A 23,034-nucleotide genomic window follows, 5' to 3' on the forward strand; every position below is an offset into this window, starting at 1 on the left:
TTGCAAGTCATTTGGGGATGTTTCACACCCAGTGCTGCATGAGAAGCTCCTAGTGACCACGTAAGCAGCAGGTGCACAGGGTGCAAGCTGGACTTTATTAGTGAAGCTGTGGAGAGGGTAGAATATTGCAAGAAAACGAAGTGAAAGAAGCAGAGAGCGGTGGTATAATGCAAAGTGCTGATGAAACATGATGTTTGAGCTAGGTGTGCTAACTCTTGGAACAGCTGCATGTGCTTGGAGCAACCAGCAAGAAAAAAGATCTTGGCGATGACATTTTGGATGGATAGAGGGAAATGATCTGGGTATTTACAGTGGATTTTCCTCTCCCCTTGAGATATCAAGGGAACTTCTCTGACAATGGACCAGCTTATTGGAGTCTAGGAAGCTATTGCAGTATATATCATGTTTAATTACCCAACAGCCTATCTTCACTTGTGATATTCTTTTAGTATCTGTAGAGAGAAATAATACTTAACAGCCCTGCTCTGTGCAGCATCAGTGCACCCTCCTCATGAGATTCTGCTAAAATACCTGAACAAAAGAGTTACGATTCATTAGGTGGTGGTGGGTGTCTTTTGGGTTTTTAGTTTCATGTCAGAAATCTACTTCTAAATGCCAGCCTGCTGCTTTTCTTAGTCATTCTGCCAATTGGGAGTGATTCTGCAAGAAAGAGCAGATACGTACAGCAGTAAAACAATTGAAGACCAGATTCAGGTATGATATTTTAAATGGTAATTCTGCTGGTGTAGAAAGAAATGCTGCTGGTATTGAAAGGACTAAATGTCAACACAATTTAAAAAAACAAAACAAACAAAAAACCTCACAAAATTAAGCAAGGAAACCATTCAGAAATAAAATAGCTTTCTGTTAATTTTCTTCTTAGGATAAGAACATTTCAGAATAGAAGAGTGGGATGAGAGGGTTTGCAGTCTGCTCGATATAAAAATGCTTTATTGACTCATATTAGTAGGTTGTCATCAAAGCTGTATCCATGCTTCAGAAAAGGATGGTTGACAATCACAGATTAAGAAAGGAAAAATCTCTTCCCAACATAGACTGTTAGAGGTGGCAGAATTTTCACAGGATTTTAGCTGTTCCATCAGAAAGAGTACTGCAGCACAGCTCTGGAAAGCAGGGACACTAGTTGTGGAAACTTGCTCAAATCTTAATGAGTCTTTTGGTGAGAGAGAAATCCCATTAAGTAAATGCATTTTAATTTCCAGCAGAGGATTTTGTAGAAGGAAAAGAGTAGTGTAAGACTGTGTAAACAAGATAATCTGGATGTGCTGGAGAGCTGCTTGGAAGATGTTAGACCTGATTCTTATTTATACTAAGGCCCCTTTCCTCTAAGCTGATACTGAAAATGACCTTGCAATGAGTATAAAAATAACTTGTCGTCTTTTATAGGCACTTGCACTTCCTGAGTACTGTTATTTTGCACTAGGTCATAAATTCCTGGTAGTTTATTTGCATATCAGTGTTATTTTCTGAATATTTCCCTATCCTTATAAGTAAGTGTACTAATTATTTCTACTTGGTGATTTTTATAGTTCTGTTGTGCTCATTTATTCCATCACTATGAGTATTATAAGTTATAATATGCATATTCCTTTTGATGTTGATTAATAGCAGATTCAGAAGAATACTGGATTCTTACATTAAATAGCAGTGCCAGACAACCTGTGCCCTGAATAATTTATAAAGAATAAGAAAAGGATTTAGAGGTAGACCACACAGATACAAATTTCCATGTGAGTTTAGTTAGACCTTAAAACAGGGCATGTACCCTTCAGAGTCTCCCTGAGATAGATGCATTCATTCTTTCGTTCCTGATTCTCATTTCCTCTTCTGTTGCTTTTTCTCTGAACTCCTTCCAGTCTATAGGCCTTGATAACAAGGGCCCCTCAAGGGTGCGTAGGGTTTCAAGAATGTTTTGCCAGTTGTTTTATGGCTGCTCCTTCACCATGCTTTGTCAGCTTGTATTTTCTAAAGTGCAGTTATTGCACGGGAAATAATGAGACTTAAATTGTTCTGACTAAAGAGGGAGACATAATTCATTCTATGTATAGTATCTCCAAACTGAGTTAAGCTTGAGTGTCCAGACACTTCAAAAAACAGCTGCTGAAGGAACCCAAGATGATGACAAGAGACAGCAATACAAATAAATATAAGACGATGTGAAGTTTAATAATTGATTTAATAAAACCCACAATAAAGCAACACATTTCTGCTTTTTTCTTCAATTAAACAAATGTGTAGTAAATTATTACAATAAAAAACTCCAAATACAATACATGTCTACTGTACTTCAACTTCTAATTACAGCAACTGTAAACCCCAATTTAATTAAAACCTATTTGAGTATTAGTATGTGCAAAATACCTGTTGTTTGTTTGTGGTATTTTTTTTTCCAGTAAGTTTGTAAGGATGAGATGCACATTTTTCATGAACTGTGATATGGCTTAATTAATGATAGAGTTTGTACTGAAGCATTAACTTCCCAAGTACAGTGCTACTTTGCCTCTGAGCTGCATGTGCTCCCATGCTGTACTCAAGTGTTCCCATTTCTTGCCAGAACAGGTACAAACAGTGTTACATGCACTTTGTCCAAATTAATACTGTGCTGTCAGTTTTCACCTCTAAGTCATAATGTGACTCCTACCTCAAAAAAAGGGGAGGAAAGAAGCCAAGATTGTTACCACCAATTTGCAGGTGTAAATCAGCCTGATGAATATGTGAAACCCTAGCAAGTTTCAAAACAGACAACAGCTTAAGTATTCACAGCTGAGTATCACAATATCCATTACTGGGCAAAACTTTTCCTTTCTGATGCACAAAAAGAACTACTTTTGATGTCAGTGGAAGTTCTGCATAAAGATCAAAGTACAGACTAAGAAAAAAATATTTGAAGCCAAGTTCTTACCATCTTCTGAACTTTGCAGGTCATATTCTTGTTGCCCTTAGCTTCCTCAATGCAAATGACTTCAGAACCAGGCGTAAATCTGAGCTTGGAGGTGTATGATAGCTTAGTGTCAGATTTTATTATCCTGTGTACATTGAAAGTACAGTGATTCCACCATGAGGCTAAGCAATTCAGTTTTGTGGACTTTGAGGATGAATAAATAGTATTTTCAAATTGTCTCATCCGTCTGTAAGTTAGAAAAGGCCTTTCTACCTCTGTAGGTTGTTACGATTTTGTTGTCCAACACAATATTATGATACTGTTGTCCACACCCTTAGGTTACTGAGCTTGCTTGGATTTTGCTTTATTCATAAAGCCAAGTAGCGAGGGACTGCTATTGCAGTGGCATTCCTGTCAGGATACTGCTATACTGTGCTCAAAGCAAAGATGAAGAGGTCGGAGATCTGTGACTGAGGGAATAGTACATATCTAACACTTTTGCTCCCCACTTTTCTGTTAGAAGATGCATGTATTTTGTATGTCTGTAGATTGTGTTTGAAAGTATCTCCATGTCAAGCATAGTTGCTATCATTTGATTTTTCCTTTAAAACAAAACAATCATGGAAAAATGATCAATTACAGGACATTTATTAATTATAACTAGAATGCATGCTAATCAGCTGGCCTTTTAACGTGAATCAAATGTTGGTTTAGACATTCAAGATTATTAATAACAAATTCATCTTACAAGTCAAAACTTTGTAAAATAAATAACCTGTTTCTAATGTATAAACCCTATTCTAAAATACATTAAAGATAACCGATCACTTAAAACGCTTTGGGTCCAGTTTTGGGTCTCTAGTTAAATACCAGAAGCCTGGGCAAGGATCTTCCTATCTGGATCTCTGAATGCCCAGATTAAAGCTAACTTTCCAGTTTGGGTACAGTAAATTCTGTATTTTGCAGTGTCTCCAAAGAAACAGTTTCCAAAATAATTCAACTAGCACTGTATACATTATAGTTTAAGATACTGTATGAAAATCACTATTGCAAAAATACTGTATAATGAATTTGGGGATCATGACATATTATGGAACGCTGGCATGACCAGCATTAGAGACTTTAATTGAAAATACTGAATACTTGATGCTCCATTTGGAGTGCAGGTACTTTGTGGTACATAGTTATTAAAGGACAATATTGGACTGTAATTTGTGAGGTATCTGCAGAGCCACATTTCAGTTTGTAAACAATAATCTGAAAACAGCTTTGTCTCAAAATCATAATAAATTGAATAAACCAGTACAAGGGAGAGAGTGAAATACATGTTCTGTAGGGCAACCACTGCACTTTTGCAGCACCAGTTCTCCCTGCTGCACGTTACATGGTACAAATCCAGATATTAATGGTTTCTATTTGATCATTTTCATTTTGCATTTATTGCTCTCAGTCTTTGACTACAAGATAAAGAATAAGGCAGCAGTTCCCAAAACATATGAAATTAGGCACTGGAACTCTGACAACTTGCGCAGGTTTTGCTTATTTCCTGTTTGTAACTCTGAAGCTGGACAGAGCACTTGTACATTCCAAATGTGTTCAGCAGCAGTTGTCGGGCCTTGGACTGAACTTCCTCCCATTTAGATGAACTACCAGGAACTGGAAAATCAAGAAAATAATTAATAAATTAAATCCTCAAGAACCTGGACAATCCAGCTGTTCTCAGATTTTTCACAGTGTTACCAACTAGAATAATCTTTGTTCATACTCATTTATTAATTTAATATTGTTCTGTGGTCACCATGTACTCTCTACATATTGTTTTAACACCTTTACATCTATATCCTCTAACTAGAATGATATCTTGATAAAACTGTGTGTGTTAGACACCACCCCCCATCCCCCCCAAAAATTGAGCTTTCTTACTAGGAATTAATATTCACGGTACTGTTAGATGTCTAAATCAGCACATGTTTTGGCAAAACATATTAATTTTTCATATGTCAGATTGTTCTATATTAGAACGTCACCCTATCTTTCCCTGGACAAAATATGGGAATTTCTAAAGAGAAATACTCCCCCCCCCCCCCCCCCAAAGAATCTGTACTGGATGTTTCTGTATGAATATATTTTCTCTGCACAATTTTCATTTACTGTGTCTTTCTGGGCCAATGGGTTCTATACCTCGCTGTACAAAACCATAGTTAGTAGATTTTTTTTTTTTCCTCCCCAGAACAATATTTCCTGGTTCAACTTAAATAAATAACAATATGAAGAGAAAGTGTTTTGGTGTTTGTTTTTTTTTTTCCCTACGCTTAGATTTAATTTAGAATCATGCTATACAGCAGCTTACCTAGTTGCAAGTGGACTATGGCAGTTGTTTTTCCTGCAGTGAGAGACCAAACATTTAAATCTTCTATAGAATAAACATCTTCAATTTTCATCAAGTCTTCCTTAATGCGATCCACATTTAAATGCCTTGGAACTCCTGTGATACCAAGCATGAGATAAAATTAATTCTGTCTTCTGCAAACTCTCAGTGGCCTTTAAAATGTCATGACAGATCTCAATGTCATAAGAGTTTACAGTTTGTGCTGTTGGAAGTGATTAGTAACTTCCAAGTTATCAATAGAGAAGAATATGCAAATTGGCATATTAAGTCCAGTATGGATACAGAAGTTATACAGGAATTGCAGTGTTGTCTCCAATGTAATTTGTCCTGTCCAGAATCTGCTCTCTGGCAATAGCCAGCATTAGATCCTTTGGAGCAATGTACTTGTGTAGACAACTTGACTGCAGCTTCCAACCCCTAGTAATTGCTTAGACCAGACTCTTAAGGTCAGAATCTAAAAAAAAATGCTGGGGCCTGCCTCTTGCTGTCTCCTGAAACTTCTCTTTTCAGGTAACTGGTATCTTTTTCAAATGTTCATAGTAATCCATCTGCAGTGGTTAACACACAGGACTTCTGTCTTATGGGGTGGCATCTTTGCAAATCTATGATTGCACTGACCAGGTCCTTCTGGACGTACTATTTTCAGCAGCTACAGCACCTCTATAGCTTCCCTACGCCACCCTTTAGCTGCACAAAGGGCAGAATCAAAATTTTAGGTGATCAACGTGGGCACAAAAACTAGTACAAAAATACTGAATAAACTATTTCTGAATAGTTTTGTTTCTATCATAGCTTTTTACTGCTTATCTTCCAGTTTTATGGAGTTTGATTATATATACTATGAGGAGTTCCACCACTTGCTTCTCAAATTTCTTCAGAATTTTTGGATGACTCCTCTCTGAAGCTGATGCCTTACTGTCTTTTAAATTATGTTAGTTCCAGTACCATCTCTTTTGAAATTTCAGTGTCTAGGATTGTCTCATATTCAACAACATTTTCCTTCTAGTGAAGACTAACAGAAAATCATTTAGCTGATAAATAGCTAACTGCCTGGTATTATTTCTACAGCTTGCTTTTTCCCAGGAAACATGGACTTAAATTTTGATATCTCACATCATGCTACTGATAGACTTCCCTGCTGCCTTATAAATCTATATTAAAAGCTAGAATCTCCTTGCTTGTATTACACAATCATTTAAGGTTTTAATTTAGCATTTCTAGTATAATGATGAAACTTAAGTTAAAAGGAATACTGAAAGCAGATACAATTCGAAGGACCCTTACGTTGTTGCAGTAGTCTCAAATATAAATGCAAGTCCATTCTCTGGAGATCCTGAATTTGTGTTGGAAAAATTCCCTAGCATACATAAAGCCCACCTATCATCACTTTTAGTAACATCATTAACGCGGAAATTTTTATGACAACTGGGATACCTATGCAAACAGCTACAACTCAAACATCTGGAATGTGATACACCATTAGTTTGTCTTATCCGTTTTCTTCAGCTAAATCTTAGCTATTGCCTTGGAGCTAACTGAGGTTTCTTAAGCAAATTTTACCATTTTTGCCTTCTTGGTGAACTTCCATGTCCTGGTTTCAGCTGGGATAGAGTTAATTTTCTTCCTAGTAGCTGGTATAGTGCTGTGTTTTGGATTTAGGATGAGAGTAATGTTGATAACACACTGATGTTTTAGTTGTTGCTAAGTAGTGCTTACACTAGGCAAGGACTTTTCAGCTTCCCATGCTCTGCCAGATGCACAAGAAGCTGGGGGGGGGGCACAGCCAAACTGGCCCAAGGGCTATTCCATACCATATCACGTCATGCTCAGTATATAAACTGTGGGAGTTGGCCAGGGAGCAGCAACCGCTGCTCAGGGACAGGCTGGGCATCAGTCAGTGGGTGGTGAGCAACTGCATTGTGCATCACTTGTTTTGTACATTTTTTTATTATTATTGTTGTTGTGGTGTTGGGGTTTTTTTCTCTTTTTCTTTTTTTTCTCTCTGTCTTTTTTTTGCCTCTGCTGTCCTATTAAGCTGTCTTTGTCTCAACCCATAGGTTTTACTTTTTTCCCCAATTCTCTCCCCCATCCCACTGGAGCAGGGGGGAAGGTAAGCGAGCAGCTGTTTGGTGCTTAGTTGCCAGCTGGGGTTAAACCATGAGATTCCATTTTGTTGGATTCCCCCCCAACCTCCAAATGACAGCAAAAGCACTTGACATTGAAGATTTTTCGGTCCTTGATTTAACCTTGTAACATAATAAAAGTAAAGTCAATAATAGCTCACATGAGACAGCTAGGAAGGTGCAGCTAAAACCTAGGATTTTTCTCCCATCTCTAACACTTTTGTAAGGTAAAAGTACTAGATCAAGCAGTAATAGTTGGCATGTTAGTTATAATAATGCAAAGAATGTTGCTGGCATCTTTCCCTCTAAGTCACCACATGAGATAAGATTCTTCAGCTTATGTTCAGCTTTTCCTTTCCTTTTTTTTTTCTTCTTCCTTTTTACACCACTCTTTACTTGTGTGCTTCTACTGTTACCATAGGGGAAGCTACAAATATTACAACAGCACTTGTGGAAAAGGGAAAGACAGGACAGGCATGAACCACCTGTCCAGCCATTTGGCCTAAGCTTGCTTCCTCCTTTTACATGCATTCACATTCACTTTAACTTTACAATAATTAAAGTGAAAGTGTAGAACTGAGTCTGGGCAAATGTTCACTTAGTTTAGCTGACAGCCATTGCAGACACACAAGAAAGTTCTATACATTTCACTGCAGAGGTCAAAGACACCTAAAGACTGCTGCAACTGAGATAAGCTATCAAGAACCAACAGACTAAAGCAGCAGAAGGATAAACAGGTCTTGAGACACAATCCATTTTGCTAGAGATGGTGATCATGATGTCAAAAAAGTGCCAATGCTCACTGGTATTTGAAATGTAAAGTACTGCAGACTGTGCACAGATCTTACCTTCCAGAATAATAACTCCTGTGTCACACAGAATTCGAACTGTTGTCAAAACCACCAGTATGGAGAATACATATGTACATATAGGATCAGCAATCTTGTATTCTGGCTGCAAGGGAAGTTCCAAAGTGTTAAAGGATGTATGAAAATAAGCTGACTTACAAAAACATGACTCAGAAAATGCAGTTACTTCTAGCTCCAACTTTCATGAATATTTCTTTTTGTTTGAATAGTGACAAAATGCATAGTAGAGATAGTCTTTGCTTATTTTTTATGAATGTATGAAGCTTATAATAGAATGTCACAGTATTTTTTTTTATAACTTACAAAAACAAGTCACTTTTTAATTTAATCACTGAAGTTGACATTAAAAAAATTCCACCCTGCCTCAAAGACCAGCCATTCCTTACCTTAAAGCGTATGATGTATGCAGCTACGAGCACACCAATACTTTGTACCAGGTCCCCAAGGGCATGTACAAATGCTGCTCTCACGGCAAGGCTGCTGTGTCCATGGCTACTGCTGTGGGCTGTGTTAGGAGAGTTCGACTGAGGTACATGAGAGTGAGGGTGGGAATGGGAGTGGGAGTGAAGGTGGCCAGACTGATTCAGCAAAAAACCCATTCTGAAAGTGAAAGAAGAAAAACACTCCAAGAAACAGGCTTTAGGGTTTGGTGGATGTTTGTTTTTGGTTTTGGGGATTTTTTTGTTGTTGTTGCTTTTTTCTTTTTCTTTCCTTTTAAACCAAAGAATTGAAAAAGTAATACTCAGTATCATTTCTTGTCTTATTTATGAAAATGAAGAGGTCCAGCAAAATTACATCCCATGAGAAAGTTACAGGCCATGAATGAATTAGCAGCTTATTCAGAAATACATTTATGAGTGTTAATGGAGAGAAAGGGAGATCTTACATTAAGTTAACTGCAACACCAACAGCTGCTGTAATCAGCATGATATCGCCATTTATTTCATAGTCCATATGGATAGTTCTTTGAACAGCTTCATACAAGAGGAATGCCATAAGGATATAGACCAGCAATACACTAATGATGGCTGACAATACTTCTGCAAACAGAAAGGAAACAACATTACAAAAGTGAATCTCAGATCTATTTCTATTTCCAAATTAGAATGTGGACAGAGCCTTAATTATTTTAACTATTTTATGCGTATTATAACCCTAATGCACAACTAAGAAGCTGTGTGGTAAATAAAACTCATAATATAGGATTAACAAATGGAGTTTGTTCTCATCCACTCCTTCACGCTTCCCTGTCAGTATATCCCTCAAATTATGTTTTCTCTGAAAACTTCTGCATGGGCGATGACTGTGACTTCTTCAGACAACCCAGAACTTTTGCCTGAGAAGTCGCAGACAAAGGCCGTGTCCAGGAGAGAGGAAGACAGGCGCTCTCAAACATCACCAGCCCACCTACAAGTAAGAGAAAGCTTGATTTCAAGTGTCCACAGTATTAAGCTGGATTTAGAAATTACTTTTATATATCCTTTTGTATTTATGATGAAGAAAAAATTATAAAAAGATTAAGAAATGGAACAGTACAAACTTTTCAGACATATGACTCCTAAGCTTCTTGACATATGTATGCATACACGTTATTTATTGCAGATTTCAGCTATGAAGGATTGCTTAATGTAAATTTCTGTATTACTGTAATATGCTGTTTTAACATAATCTAGTGTTTACTAAATACTCATATTTCACAAAAGTGAGAGCATTGTGAGCAACATTTCAGTGTAGGAATTTTATCTGATCAGTAGGGACTTTCAAAAAGGCACATACATCTAAATAAAGAGAAAATGAGAAGTTAATAAAAACTACTAATATTTCATTGTCCTGCACCTTCTGCTGCCATTTACATCTGTGGAAAGTGGTTACAGCTCTCTACAAGGTTCCTGCTGTTCTGATATGAGGTAAATAGGCCTGAATATTTTATGGGTCTGGACCTTAGTGCTGTCTGCCTCACTACCCAAGTCATTAAATTTGGCTGGTAATAGCATACATAAACCTGAGAAGGATGAGTCCACACTACAGTTTTAAGGTCCTACTGTAAAGAATATAGGTATTTCCAAATGCGTCACTAGATTCCTTTTAACGTAAACATACTTTTACCCTCTAGCTTCATATTCTGAAAATGATTGCCCTGTTTCAGCTGAAACTTTAAAAAAAAAAAAAAAGGCAAGATACCTGACAGAGAAAACACTGGCCCAGTTAAGACTGTCTCAGTTATAAGCAAGTTAATACATGGCTTTACAAAAAGCACTGGGAAAACCTTAATGCTAGCTCCATTGTATTGCATGTAAATCCGCAGCCATGCCTGAGTAATCTGTAATTGTTATGTGTAATGCTTATTACTGTCACTTGCCAGATGGACCACTGGGATCTTAGCCTTCCTGTGTGAATTCAAAGATCAGAGTTGGAATTCCTTTACTTGGAACTGTAATGGTTGTTCTTCCCCCTTGTTCTACACATGTTGCCCTGATTTATTCCCCAGTAAGAACAAAATTCTGCTCTTGGCTGTACTATAGCTCTAAGAATAGTGATCTGAGAATTGCCTCACTTCTCCCTCTGCTTTGAATCTGTCGGTGTGTAGTACAACTTTGGTTACTGCAGAAGGTGTCATTTCTAACACAGAACTGCCTTAATTTTATTGACTATTACAGGAAAAAACATGTAGTTATATAAGCATTTTAATATCACCAAGATCACTTGATCCATACACTGCATTGTTAACGTTATGGGAGAAGAAACTCACACCAACGCATTCAGCTGTTCGGTAGTGCGTCAATGCCTGGACGAATACCAGCATTACCAGGCAGTAACAAGGCTCTGAAAGGGAACTGTCACAATCTCAGATGGTTTCAGAGCAACATGAAAATCCTGGAAATATCCATGCAAGTGGTAGTGTTCTTTACAAAGCAGGCAGATTATTCAGGGCAACAGTCTTAAAAAAAAAAATAATACATTGCTTAGAAGGTTTTCCAGAATGCTTTTTAAAAAATTTGTGAAGCCATAGCACATTAGCATTTACCAGAGAAGTAACATATTGTGGTTTTACAATCTAAACCCGTGTTTTCTGCAAAGGAAACCAGTGTTTTCCTTGCAGTTTCTTTCAGAGTCATTGCCATATCAGCATTGTAGATTTGCGCTGAGATCTTTCACTTCTTGTGAAATGAACTCTGCACTGTCTCAGTGGACTGACTGATTCTGTCATTACTAACATGGTCTCTGCAGCAATGGAAAAATGCCAGGTTCCCTATCTATGCTTAAATCTGCTCAGTGTCTTGCTGAGAAGGAGGTATCTCCATTTGGTGGTGAAACAGAATTATTTTTGGCTTCAAGAATATAATCCTTTTTAGACATGACTGCAATTTCCATGATTTCGTCTTCACTTTTCTAACCCATTCCCGAATCTGTCAGCTTCCTTTTCACCACTGAAAATGGAATAAAACTGAAGATGGAGCATACATATTATGTATTCAGAGAATTCAAATAAATGAAAACTAGTGCTAATTTCCTTCTGTAATTTGACTAGACAACTAATAGCTCTGTTGTCTTCACAATGCAATGTTTATGGGAATGAGATTGAAAACTCATCATTCTGCAAACAAAAGTCATAATGAGCACCAGAAACATTGTTTGTTAGAATGTTTTCATGCTTACTGTATGTATAATTATCTTAAAACTTAATGCAAAGCAGGTCAGCAATGAGAGTTATTGCACGTATTCTCAGCTTTAAACAAATGCTCCACATTTTTTCTGTGACAGATGCTCAATCTGTACCCTATTTTTAACATTCCATCATGTTTTGACATCTCTCTCATGAAATTCAAGCTATTGTTGAGCTCATTTTATTTACTGACAAGCTTCTTGTATACAGGTTACTTGGAAAAATGTGTTATGGTGAGGATATACCCTAAAAGCAGCTTTGTTCCATTGCCAGCATTCACTGATGTGTGAAACTGGGCCCTCAGGCCACAGCGTTCAGACTGTGTGCCTAGAATCAGGCAAAGAAATTTCACAAATGTGACTTTAAAAAAATGTGTACAGTAATTTTAAACCATCCCATCTTCTGTACTTGCAGAGCCTAGGTCAAGGTTTGGGGGTCTCTTGCAGGGCCTTTACCCACTTCCCCTTCCTCATTGCAGCCACAGAAACTCTTTCCCCAACCCCCAGGCTCCAGTCGTACTCCTCCTACAGAAAGAGCTGCACTGCTGCTACTCACGCAGAATGGTTGAGGTAGAAAGGAACCCCTCCAAACTGTGTAGTCCTGCTCAAAGCAGGGTCAACTGCAGCAGGTTGCTCAGGGCTGCGTCCAATTGGGCTTTGAGTATTTCCAACTGTGGAGACTCTGCAACCTGTTCTAGTGTTTGACCACCTACTGGCACGGGGCAGCAGAAAAGGAGGAGTAATTGTTGCAGAACTAGGAAGCTGCTCCCTGTAGCTTCTCCCAGGGAGAAGATGGTGCCCAGGGAGAAGGTGGTGGGCAATATGGACTAATTCTATGGGCTAGATCTGGCCCGTGGGCCACCACTGGATCAGTCTGGCCAGTATTTTTCTTGGCATTAAAATGGAGGAAAAAAAAAAACGGTACAGAAAGTGAGGAGGCAGGAATCCCCAGGGATTTGTGTTTGCAAAGTACTATGGAGCCCTCAAATTAATTAATTGAAAAGTCAGTGAAAATTTACAGAACTAAGATTTTAATGGTTAAATAATTTTATTTTTATTTTTCTGACAATTAACTCCTGTTTTAAGCTAGGCCATGACATGTTCAATGTATGTACTGTTTGGTTTTAGAAAAGTTACAAAGACACATAAACTACTCAAATTATGTTTAAATAGGGTTAAAGTATGTATAAATGCTAGTAAACATCCTTCTGGAGAGTACGAGCAAGTGCCAGGGGCATACCTGCAAGGTCAGGTTTCAGTATTAGGGGAGCTCCTATCGCAAAATTAAAACTTCTTGAAAGAAAAGTTTGTAATGGGAAATGCTGGCACTGTTAATGCTTTCTTGCTAAAGCTCCAAAGATCTTTGCTCATGTACAGAGTTATGCATTCATGCATTAGTGACTAACTGATGACAACTGACTAGGAGTGATGGAGTTGTTGAATTCTACTGCTGTTCTAGCAGCCAAAATAAGAATTGCAAATCATGACTACACAAGACTTTGAAACTCCTTGAAAAATATACGCTACAGAACATATACAGCAGAGGTAGCAAACTGTGACACTAGAAATTATCTATTTCATGAAAAGTAAAGGTTGAAGCTTTTGGTAAAATGTCTACAAGACCTGCAGCTGTATAATGTGAATTATTATATCCAGTTAGCAATGATATGAGAACACCCTTTATCATCATTACATTTCCAAACACGAAGTAACGAATCCTGAAAATATCCTTCCAAGGTTTGGTACATAATTCTGTTTATACTTCTTTTTACATACACCTAAAATGGGCAGAGGTTAAGTAACTTACTGTATTGCAAACCATGGGATATTTTGACCTCTGCTTTGTGTGGTTTGGGGAGTGCAAGAGGAATACTGATTTATGAGGCTTCTGGGAGGGCAGAGCTCTCTGAGAATACACTCTACAGAACTTTTTAGTTCTGGATTAAGATGTAATTTTTCACACTGAATAGGACCTTCTTCTAGTGTCATAATTCTGAAGTCAATGGGACTTCGTAAATCCTGGGCACTGGCAATAATCTGTTGTGAACAACTGACTGACATGCACGGCTCCTGCACCAACCAGCTGCTCAGTGTGTCACACAAGCAGTAACAGTGGTACAGCAGTGAGTGACCAAAGAACGTGTGCCTTTCTTGCTCAACAGCCTCAGTTCCAAAGCACAAATGTGCACAAGGGCCTGACCTAATGCAACAGCCCAGTAACTATGGATGGGCTGTGAAACGCAGCTGCATATCCACCCTTGTTCTTGCTGGGGACAGCTTCCCTCCTCTGAACCCTTTTTAAACTTTTTAGGCCATGGTTCATTTGTAGGAAGTCATATTTACAATGTCATCGTGCATCCAATTCCCCAAGCTTCCTCTTTAAGATGGAAGATTAATCAAGCATTCAGAATTTACCTCTGAATCTGCTCAGTCCTAGTTCCACAAAGATGGAGAGACTCATCCTGCTCCCAGTGAATGACACTCTGCCATCAAACTTCACTTTTGGCTGAGGTTTAAAATTTAAAAATTTATTTTTTTATTATCTATTCCCTTGTGGTAATACAACCTATGTAGTGGATCCACAATGGCCAGCGAAAGGACATTAGAGTCAGGGTGTTAAAGCAACTTTTATGTTTGTCGCTACTTTCTTTCTAATTACCTATTCTTCTAGAATTAGGTGATCTTTACAGTTGTTGCTTAAAATACTCTGTTAATAGCAAAAGCTGATATCTACATACCTAAGCGATGAAATCCAAAAGTGAACCTCTTTGTGGGAGATTTTGCAGACAGCCAGAGAGCAAGCAGGGTCAAAATAATACCGCTAAGGTCAGTTAACATATGAAGTGCATCTGTCATAATTGCTAGACTGTTAGCAACATATCCACCTGAAAACAAAGTTGGAAAAGTCAGGACATATGACATTAATGACTCTAGATAATATCCTCTTGACACAGCTTACAGTTATTTATTTTCAGAACAGTGCATTAAGTGCATGAGAGCCCTTCTTATAATCACTACACAGTTGGGGTTTTTTGCCATTACAATCAAAATGCCATGCTATAGTTTAAAGCTCCCATAGTTACAAGTGCAGGGAAGTGTGCTTTCTATTACGAATAACATAGAAAGGATTCACTCCTGTTATTCTCACAGACTACTTGCATCATAATGTTTGCAAGATCAGGCCCAAAATAGTTTTGTCTCCTTTCTCTATATATTATTGCATATGTGTTTAATCAGCTGATCCTTTTATTAAACTAGACCCATTAAATATTTTGACATTACGGAACAGGGACAGAAATCCAGTGACTTGATGGCAAGGAAATTTACCCTGCCCCCTTTTTATTTTTATTACGTTATCTTTTAACCTTCATTATTCGCTGTCCTGGCAGGGGTGTGTAAGTTCTGCCAATATATATTGCAGACAATGACTTCCACTTGCACAGCATTTTTCTTTGTTATTTATTACCATAATTTTTTATCGTAATTATGAGCCACATTGAGACAAATAACCTCAGATCAAAGGTTAGTATCTTTGTTCCAATTCAATTGCTAATGCTGCTGTTGGATGGGTGAGAGATTTAAACAATGTGCCTCTCTCTTAAGCATCCCTTATCCAAAGGGGAATCAAGGACAGGCTGCGTTGTCTTCAATATGCATGAAGGTAAGCCCATTTTCTCAGAAAAGATTACATCTGCAGTGTCAGCTCAGCTATGATTTAGTTTCTCTTTTTACCTTGAGATTGTCATTCGGCCTGTAAATTCTACTGAGCAAAGCGTGCACCTGGTGTGCCATTTGGCAGGCCTGAGGCTCCAACTAACATTTTGAGTAAAGGTATCTTTGTATACAATTAAAACTGTCTTAGTGAAGAGGCTGACCATGAGGAGATAGCAAAGGGAAATTCACAACTGGCTGACTGCTTTCCAGAATAGTCATAAAATGTGTGTGTGGCTGTGGGTGTTTGTATATATACACCTGCAGACACAGGTACACTCTCCTCCCCAGCCAAGCACAAGCAGCATGGCTGATACTGTAGTATTGCTTGTACTGTGGGTAACTACCAAATACACCACATTTCAACCAGTTCCTTTCCTCCATTCCCCCTTCAGTTGTTCCTAAGTTTCTAAGTCAAATTCTTCTGAGGCTGAAACTTTCCAAAGGCCATCACAGCTCAAAACCAGTGAGTTTTTAAGATTTAGCAATTCAGCAGCTTTTTGAATAAAATGAGTTACGCCTTTCCTTTCTGAATTAATTTGTGTTCCCACATAATTTAAAAAAATATGACTTAGAAATGTGCAACTCAGCCTCTTTTATAAGCAACACAGAAGAAACGATAATTTATATCTAAGGACATTCAATTCAGTAGTTTACATGTATGATCATTTAAAGTGTGTATGTTAATTCACAGGTATTAATTTTGAGAATCACTTCAGTCCAGGATGAGTCAATTCTATTTCAGCTAGTCTCTCACTTTTAAAGACTTTAAAAATAAAATTATAAAGAAGGAATTCAGGTATTGAAGCTAATTGTAATGCAGCATGTGGATTAAGGAAACGTAATTGAGATTTATGAAATTCTGAAATCAAAGGTTCTCTGCTTCCAAATGTATCAGTTCATTGCTTGGTTAAAGGTACTGCCTAAGGGCTGTTTAAACACAACTAGCAATTTGGAGGGGAAAAAAAAAAAAGAAGACATCTATAACCTTTACAAATAGACAGCTTGATGGCTCACCGATGTTTTCAGTGACCCGTGAAGGACAGCAGTCCTCCTCATGGACAATCAATTAGAAATCTCTAAACATAGCTCAAAACATCAAAACCCTGCCAGAAAAGCTAACTAGGACTTGCAGCATATTTTTCATTTCTTGATGCAAAATGGTTCCCACAAAGTGTAAGTTGTTATCTGACTTTTACAATCATTGTTCATCAAATTAAACAACAAACACTGAGGTGGGCTGGAGTAATAAGCTTGGCTATATTTTGGAAAAAATATGCCAATCAAGATTTCCCAAAAAAGCTGCTGAAACAAGATTTCCTTCATCTTGACATCAGTAACAGACAGCAGAAAGATTTTTACTGAACAAATTAACTGTCTGATAGGGTCTTCTGCCTTTTTCTCAGAAACTCAAATCTGTCAAAGATCATAGAAGTCAGTTAAATGTCCTACATAATCAAACACAGTTTCCCAAATACCTGAGCTACAGATGAATTCAAAAGGTCCCAAAATTTGAAAGCAAGCAGACAGAACACAATACAGGGCTGGAGTGAAATAAATTAAACAGGTACAGCACTGACCCAGACTTGAGGACTCCATCTTTAATTACTGTTTCTGCTGCTGATTACTTGCCCTGTGACAAGTCATTCAGGTCAAGATCCACAAAAGTACAGAGATACCCAAGCCTTCTATTTATTCTCCGTGGAAGCTGGATGCCTGAATATTTTATGGGTCTGGCCCTTAGTGCTGTCTGCCTCAGTCCCCAAATAATGAAATAGGGCTGGTAATAGCATACATAAACCTGAGGAGGATGAGCCCATGCTACAGTACTAACGCTTTGTACAGGCAAATCCGCCACCCTGAGCTGAGCTTGCAGAAGTTCCGGCTGTAAGGGAGAAACAACAGATGATGTGACAGTGATGAGAACGTATTTTTACTCTCAACACCTATTATTTCTAGAGCTCTCCCTGCACTAGCTATGGAGAGGTCTACGATAGCATGAATCGGATCCGAAGCCCCTAACGGATACAGTCTTGGTGACTTCAGCATCAAGCTGCCAACAGCTCAGACATATTACTCAGTAAGGGGCCCTTCAGATGAACTAAATTCAGCATATACCAGAACTCTGATATGAATACAATCAAATAAAATCACTCTCATGTTAAAGGATGTCTATGTCTGAGATGTAACACTTGCTTATCAAATTTACCCGAGTTCATGCTGGACCAAAATCTCAGCCAGAGAAAAAAACAGAGCCAAGGGCAAATGGAGGCAATCAGCCAGATCCCTTCAACAGGTTTGATGCGAAGTGCCTTATCCGTGATGAGCTGATATATTGTGGCAGTGTTATTAATGACTAACCACACACTGAGAGATGTTGAAGGACAAACCCACTTTTTTCCATTAACCCATACTCCTGAAATAAGGCACCAAAAACTGGTGCAGATATAGTCAGTATTCTGGTCTCTCTCTGAAGAACAGACCACTTCTCCTAGGGATTTTTTTTCTATGTATGTGGGACTATGTATTATTTATATTCAAGCAATGATTTTGCTTCCTATCCGTCTTGTAGAAGTTTCTGTCTTAAAGCTATAATTCATAACTGTCTTAGGACAAGTGATCCAAGAGCACGAGCTCACTTCACACAAGCAAACATCAGGTCTTCAATCACTACTGACCAAATTTGCATAGGTGAGGAGGAGGAGGAGGTAGGTCCCATGTTACCATACCTGAAGCATCTCTGGTCTTTACTTCCAGAAAGTTTTTGTGACTTGATTTTTTTTTTCCTGGTGAATTATGGCCAATAATTCATCTGATTAGCTCAGATTCAGACTTGTATGTTAAAATGAAAGCAATCTGAAAGTAATTAATTGTTACAGTTGGTAGAGAGACCTGGCTTGACATACAGATCAATGTACTGGCACTGTGTAACGCTCCCCACTACTGCACATCAGGCGAAAGCGGATGAGAGTTTAAGCATTCTTCAGGAGGCTGAGTAGCGTCAAGTAGACACTTGCCCTGAATGGCATGGACGTACCCAAAAGATAGATGGTAACAGGACACTGATATTAAATTGATAAGTAAACGGAGATTAAAAGACAAATACTATGCTTTGCAAAAATTACTAGTAATGGTGAAGGCATAACATTTAATAGCTTATCTATGCATCCAAGGGACTTTCAATTTTGATTTTATTTCAAGCCTATGCCACTATAGCCTCTTAAATAAAGCACTGTCATTTTGTAGACAGCTGTGTAATGCACAGGTTCTCTTCAACCTGAACAGCAAATGCCTTTATGAGGGAGCAATAAAAGCTGAACTTCAGCACCAGATTCATTCTTCTGACCAACAACAATCTAGATGCTTATCAGGAACAAATTGCCTGGTAAAAACCCACCATTCTTCTGCCAAGTACTAACAAACAAAACCCACAAAGAACTTAATCAAACTACTTGCTATTCTTATGTGTTGTGACGGGAAGTGTTAAAATACCTATTATTTTAATTGACTTTGCTCATAAGATTTATGTCTGGCTGGAGCATATGCTAGTCCAGAGCACAGCCGGACATCAAGAAGGTGTCAACAGAGTGGCTTCTTCACTCGATTGTTATTGATAGCTCAGGATTTGTCTTTTCAGTTGTAATAACAGAGCGTATTGCTGTATCTGGTGAATAAGGGCAAATACTCCCCAATAATAGTTTTGTTATTGTGGTAAATGTCACACTTAGAAACTGTATTTCCCTCTTCTTCTCTTGTTGCAAACACAGCAAGATTTTACGGCGCTACTTAAAAAATACTGAAGATGAAATTATTCAGCCAATTATATTTATGTCTGCAATAAAATGCAATTTCTCCCTTGCTAAAAACACCGTACAAACTTACAAAACAGGAGAGATAAGAAGCCATTAGACATACGGAAAAAAGTGTATTTTATGCCATTTGGGGGGACTGATGAGATTCAGGTAAGGGAAGCTGCAAATGCCTCCTTTTTTTCTTGCATGGAAAATAAGAGGTAGACTTTGCTCCTTCTCGCTCTCTGAACTTGCAGCTAATCTCTCCCATCTCTCTCAATGCCAGGTGGTTTTTCTTAGTAAATATTTAAAACCAAGGCCGGAGCAGCGTAAGAGGCTGTGAGGCACCGGGTCGGAGAGACGGCAAAAAAGCCCCCGACTCACCTACGAGCTCCCCCGTCATGAAGAGGAGGTAGAGGAGGGCAGCGAGCGTCAGCCGCTTCTTCACCTTCCTCTGCTTGGAGCGCTCCCGCCGGCTGCTGCAGCTGCTGCAGGGGTCCGGCCGGCCGGCCCGGGCGCTGCGCAGGGCGATGTCCCGGTCCAGCAGGGAGTCGTCGTCGGAGGGCAGGCCCAGGGGCGCCCCGTTCACCGGCGTCTCCGGGGCCGCCTCCGAGGCGTCGTCCGACACCACCACGCGCAGCTTGTTAAACCGGGGAAAGTCTTCGTCCCCCACCTCGTCCGAGAAGTCAAAGGCACTGGAGTCGTTCAGGAACAAGGGGTCCTCGCCCCTCCGCAGCAGGGACTTGATGCTCGTCCAGAGGCCGGGCCGAGCCATAGCGGCGGCGCCCGGGGACCCCGCCGGGTGCGGCCGATCCGCCGCGGGCGGCCCAGCTGGCGCGGCTCCCCCTCGCAGGCGGCGCCCGTCCGCTCGCCGTCCCGTCAGGGCATGTCCCCTACATCGCCCCGCCGGGCCCTGCGCAGGCCGGCCGGAACGCGCCGCGGGCCTCAGCCGCGCAGCGCCCCGGCACTACCGATCCACACCACCGCCTCCCGGCACTCGCAGCCCGCCGCCTCCGCGCCCGGCACCGAGCTGTGAGGCGCCGCGGGCGCTGTCACCCCGGAGCCCCCGGCAGCCCCGCGGAGCCCGTCTCCCCGCCGCGCTCAGCCGGCGCAGCCCCGCTCACGGCGCGGCCGGACAGGCGGCGCCGGGCGCAGGGCCGCCTCCCTGCCGGCGCAGGGGGAGCGCCGCCGCCGCCGCCATGCGCGTCACATCCATCAGCGCCACGCTCCGGGCATCGCCGCGGGCGGGGACAGCGCCTCTGCCCAAACCCCTGCGCGCTCCCGCGCCCGGCGCTGCCGCCGGGCCAGCCCCGCGGAGGGCGGCAGCAGTGGGCGCGGAGAGGCCGGGCCGGCAGACGGGAGCCGGCATGCCCTGCGCGCCCGCGGACCGCCGCGGCCCCCGCCGGCACTGCGCCTGCGCCGCCCGCCCGAGACTGGGGTTCGAGCCCCGCTCTCGCCGTCTCGCCGCGCCCTGCACTGAGCGCGGAGGTGGTGGGGCCGCGCTGCGCGGGGCCGGGCGCGGCCGCGGAGCCGGAGGGCGGCGGGGGTCGCCCGGCGCTGTGGCGCCCAGCAGCGCCCGGCCTTGCGGCACCCGCGCTTCCCTCGTGGTAGCCCGACAGGCTGTGGCCATCCCTACGTGCCGTTGTGTTCGGTGGGTAAATGTCATGCAAGGTAGAGACTTTTAACCGTGAAAGCCGTAAAATCCAAGTATGAGCTGCTGATAGATGAGCGGCAGTTTTCGCGTACGCTGGAAGCCTGAACTGCATAGTTCTGTGTTATGGCTTCAAACTTTAAAAAGTCACAAGTTTGCATTGTGCAGCTTTTCTTTCTTTCTTTCCCCATCAAAGGCACGGTTCTTTACACCGTTTCCAGTAACTCCCGTTAGGGCAGCGTCGCGTTGTAGGGAGTCACATGCACCTTTCTGAACATTCCTTAAGGGATGTAGGGAGAAACAAACCTCAGAGGCCCTGCTGTTGTATAATTCCTTTCATAACTGTGCTCTAACATAAAAGTAATTAGATTTTGGCCTTTATTAATTCTCTTGAGAGGTTATTCCCCCTCCTCGCTGGTCTGATTACTAGAAATTTTCTAATAATTTCCAGCCTACATGTATTCAGGGCCAGTTAGTACCCACGGCCAAATTTTGTTACTGCGTCAGTCAGTTCCCTAAGTCATAAACATTTCTGGAAAAACACGCCTGCCTGAGGGAAAGTACATATCCTGTTTTTTGACTTGGTTGAAGGAAGTTACCAAGTAAAGACCGGAGAGTTGTATAGAACTGCTAGATTTCGGAGAAGGGCACTCCCTTTCTGGTCAAGGGCTGATAGCAGATTCTGGCACGCATCAGGGCGGCGCTGCAGGACGTGGAGCGAGCCCCTTCTCGGAACAGGCCCTGCAGGAGGGGAGTCGTGCGTGGTAAACTGGCCATGGGTGGAGAGTGCTTATTGTTGTTCTCCATAATGATGTCCAAAAATAAACAGTATCACGCTTTGTCTGAGCTCCCTTGCCATTTTACAATGTGGACGTTGTCCTGAGCATGTAATCTCAAGTTATTTCTTCCTCAGGTGGCAAAAGAGGTGCCATCCCCGGTCCTTTCACCCACCTTGTAATTCCCCCAGCAGGGTTATCAGCACAATTGTTTCGGGGCCAGACAATGAACTGGGTCCCTGAAATGGGCCACAATCAAAAAATACATATTGGAGGGGGTTGGGATGTATTTGTATGTGTCACTGAGACTGCTTCTGTGATCACAAATTGCATATCATATGGATGTCTATCCATATGACAACTGAGGGGGCAGTGAACAGTGTGGGTGTCAGAATGAGCAGTCAAGGCTGGGAACCTGTTAAGCCAGCCTTGCTGCCAAGGGAAATGCTCCCAGCTGTGTTCCAGTTCAGCCATTCTTAATGTTTTTGTTCTCCTCTGGGTGATCTAACTCACTTTGTGTTTCACCAGTTTCTCCACTTGCACCTGCACAAGTGAGCCAGGGCACACGGGCCATGAACAACTAGCCAAGTAGGAGCCACCAAAACAACTGCTTCTAAAACGCTGTCTTAAAATGTTGGGCTTTGTGTTGTGGGATTGAAGAATAGGCTCATGCTCCATTCTGCTGCCCCTCCTACAGGGACAGAAACTTCTAGCACTGAGGAGGGGTAGTAAGTTGGGGGGACTTAACACCCGAAACCAGTGCACCAAGGCTTGCTGGTTTGGTTTTTACTGAATAACTAAGACTGAATAACTTCAGATTTTCTGAAGTTTTGTCAAGTCATACATTGTCAAGATGAACCTCTGTTGAACACAGCCTTTTGTAACAGCCTGTTACACTCCACTTCTTTATTATGACAGCCAAGGCTGTACTCCCTCTGTAGTCTTGTTTACTTACTGGCAATTTGTCTTGCCAGTAGTTTGAAATTTAACAGCTTTCCAGCATATGAGCCTGCAATCTTGCTGGGAGGGTAAGACCTCAGCAAGAAAGCTAGAAAGTTGTGTACAAACTTTGGACAAGCATCTGGAAGTAGAGAGTAAGTGTTGAATTGCTGTAGGATTAGGAGTACCAAATCAGTGCAGGAATACAACAGAGGACTGT

General features: G+C 41.0%; 1 protein-coding gene across 5 annotated transcripts; it reads right to left on the bottom strand.

Moving 5' to 3' along the window:
• Window positions 1–2,178: 2,178 nt before the first annotated feature.
• SLC30A4 (solute carrier family 30 member 4) lies at window positions 2,179–20,852 on the bottom strand. Of its 5 annotated transcripts, XM_075506102.1 has the most exons (7): window positions 19,833–20,835; window positions 14,685–14,831; window positions 9,170–9,323; window positions 8,670–8,883; window positions 8,263–8,368; window positions 5,253–5,387; window positions 2,179–4,558 (listed from the first exon to the last, which is right to left on the bottom strand). In XM_075506102.1, the coding sequence occupies exons 1-7, from the start codon at window positions 20,221–20,223 to the stop codon at window positions 4,404–4,406; spliced, it is 1,302 nt and encodes a 433-aa protein (XP_075362217.1). In that variant the 5' UTR covers window positions 20,224–20,835; the 3' UTR covers window positions 2,179–4,403. The 5 variants fall into 5 exon arrangements, with proteins under 5 accessions (XP_075362217.1, XP_075362218.1, XP_075362219.1 ...); XM_075506103.1 differs by lacking the exon at window positions 14,685–14,831 and having other exon boundaries at window positions 19,833–20,838; XM_075506104.1 differs by lacking the exons at window positions 2,179–4,558; window positions 5,253–5,387 and adding an exon at window positions 5,408–5,978 and having other exon boundaries at window positions 19,833–20,840.
• Window positions 20,853–23,034: the final 2,182 nt, after the last annotated feature.

Source organism: Mycteria americana, chromosome 6, assembly GCF_035582795.1.
Source record: "Mycteria americana isolate JAX WOST 10 ecotype Jacksonville Zoo and Gardens chromosome 6, USCA_MyAme_1.0, whole genome shotgun sequence".
Taxonomy (NCBI): domain Eukaryota; kingdom Metazoa; phylum Chordata; class Aves; order Ciconiiformes; family Ciconiidae; genus Mycteria; species Mycteria americana.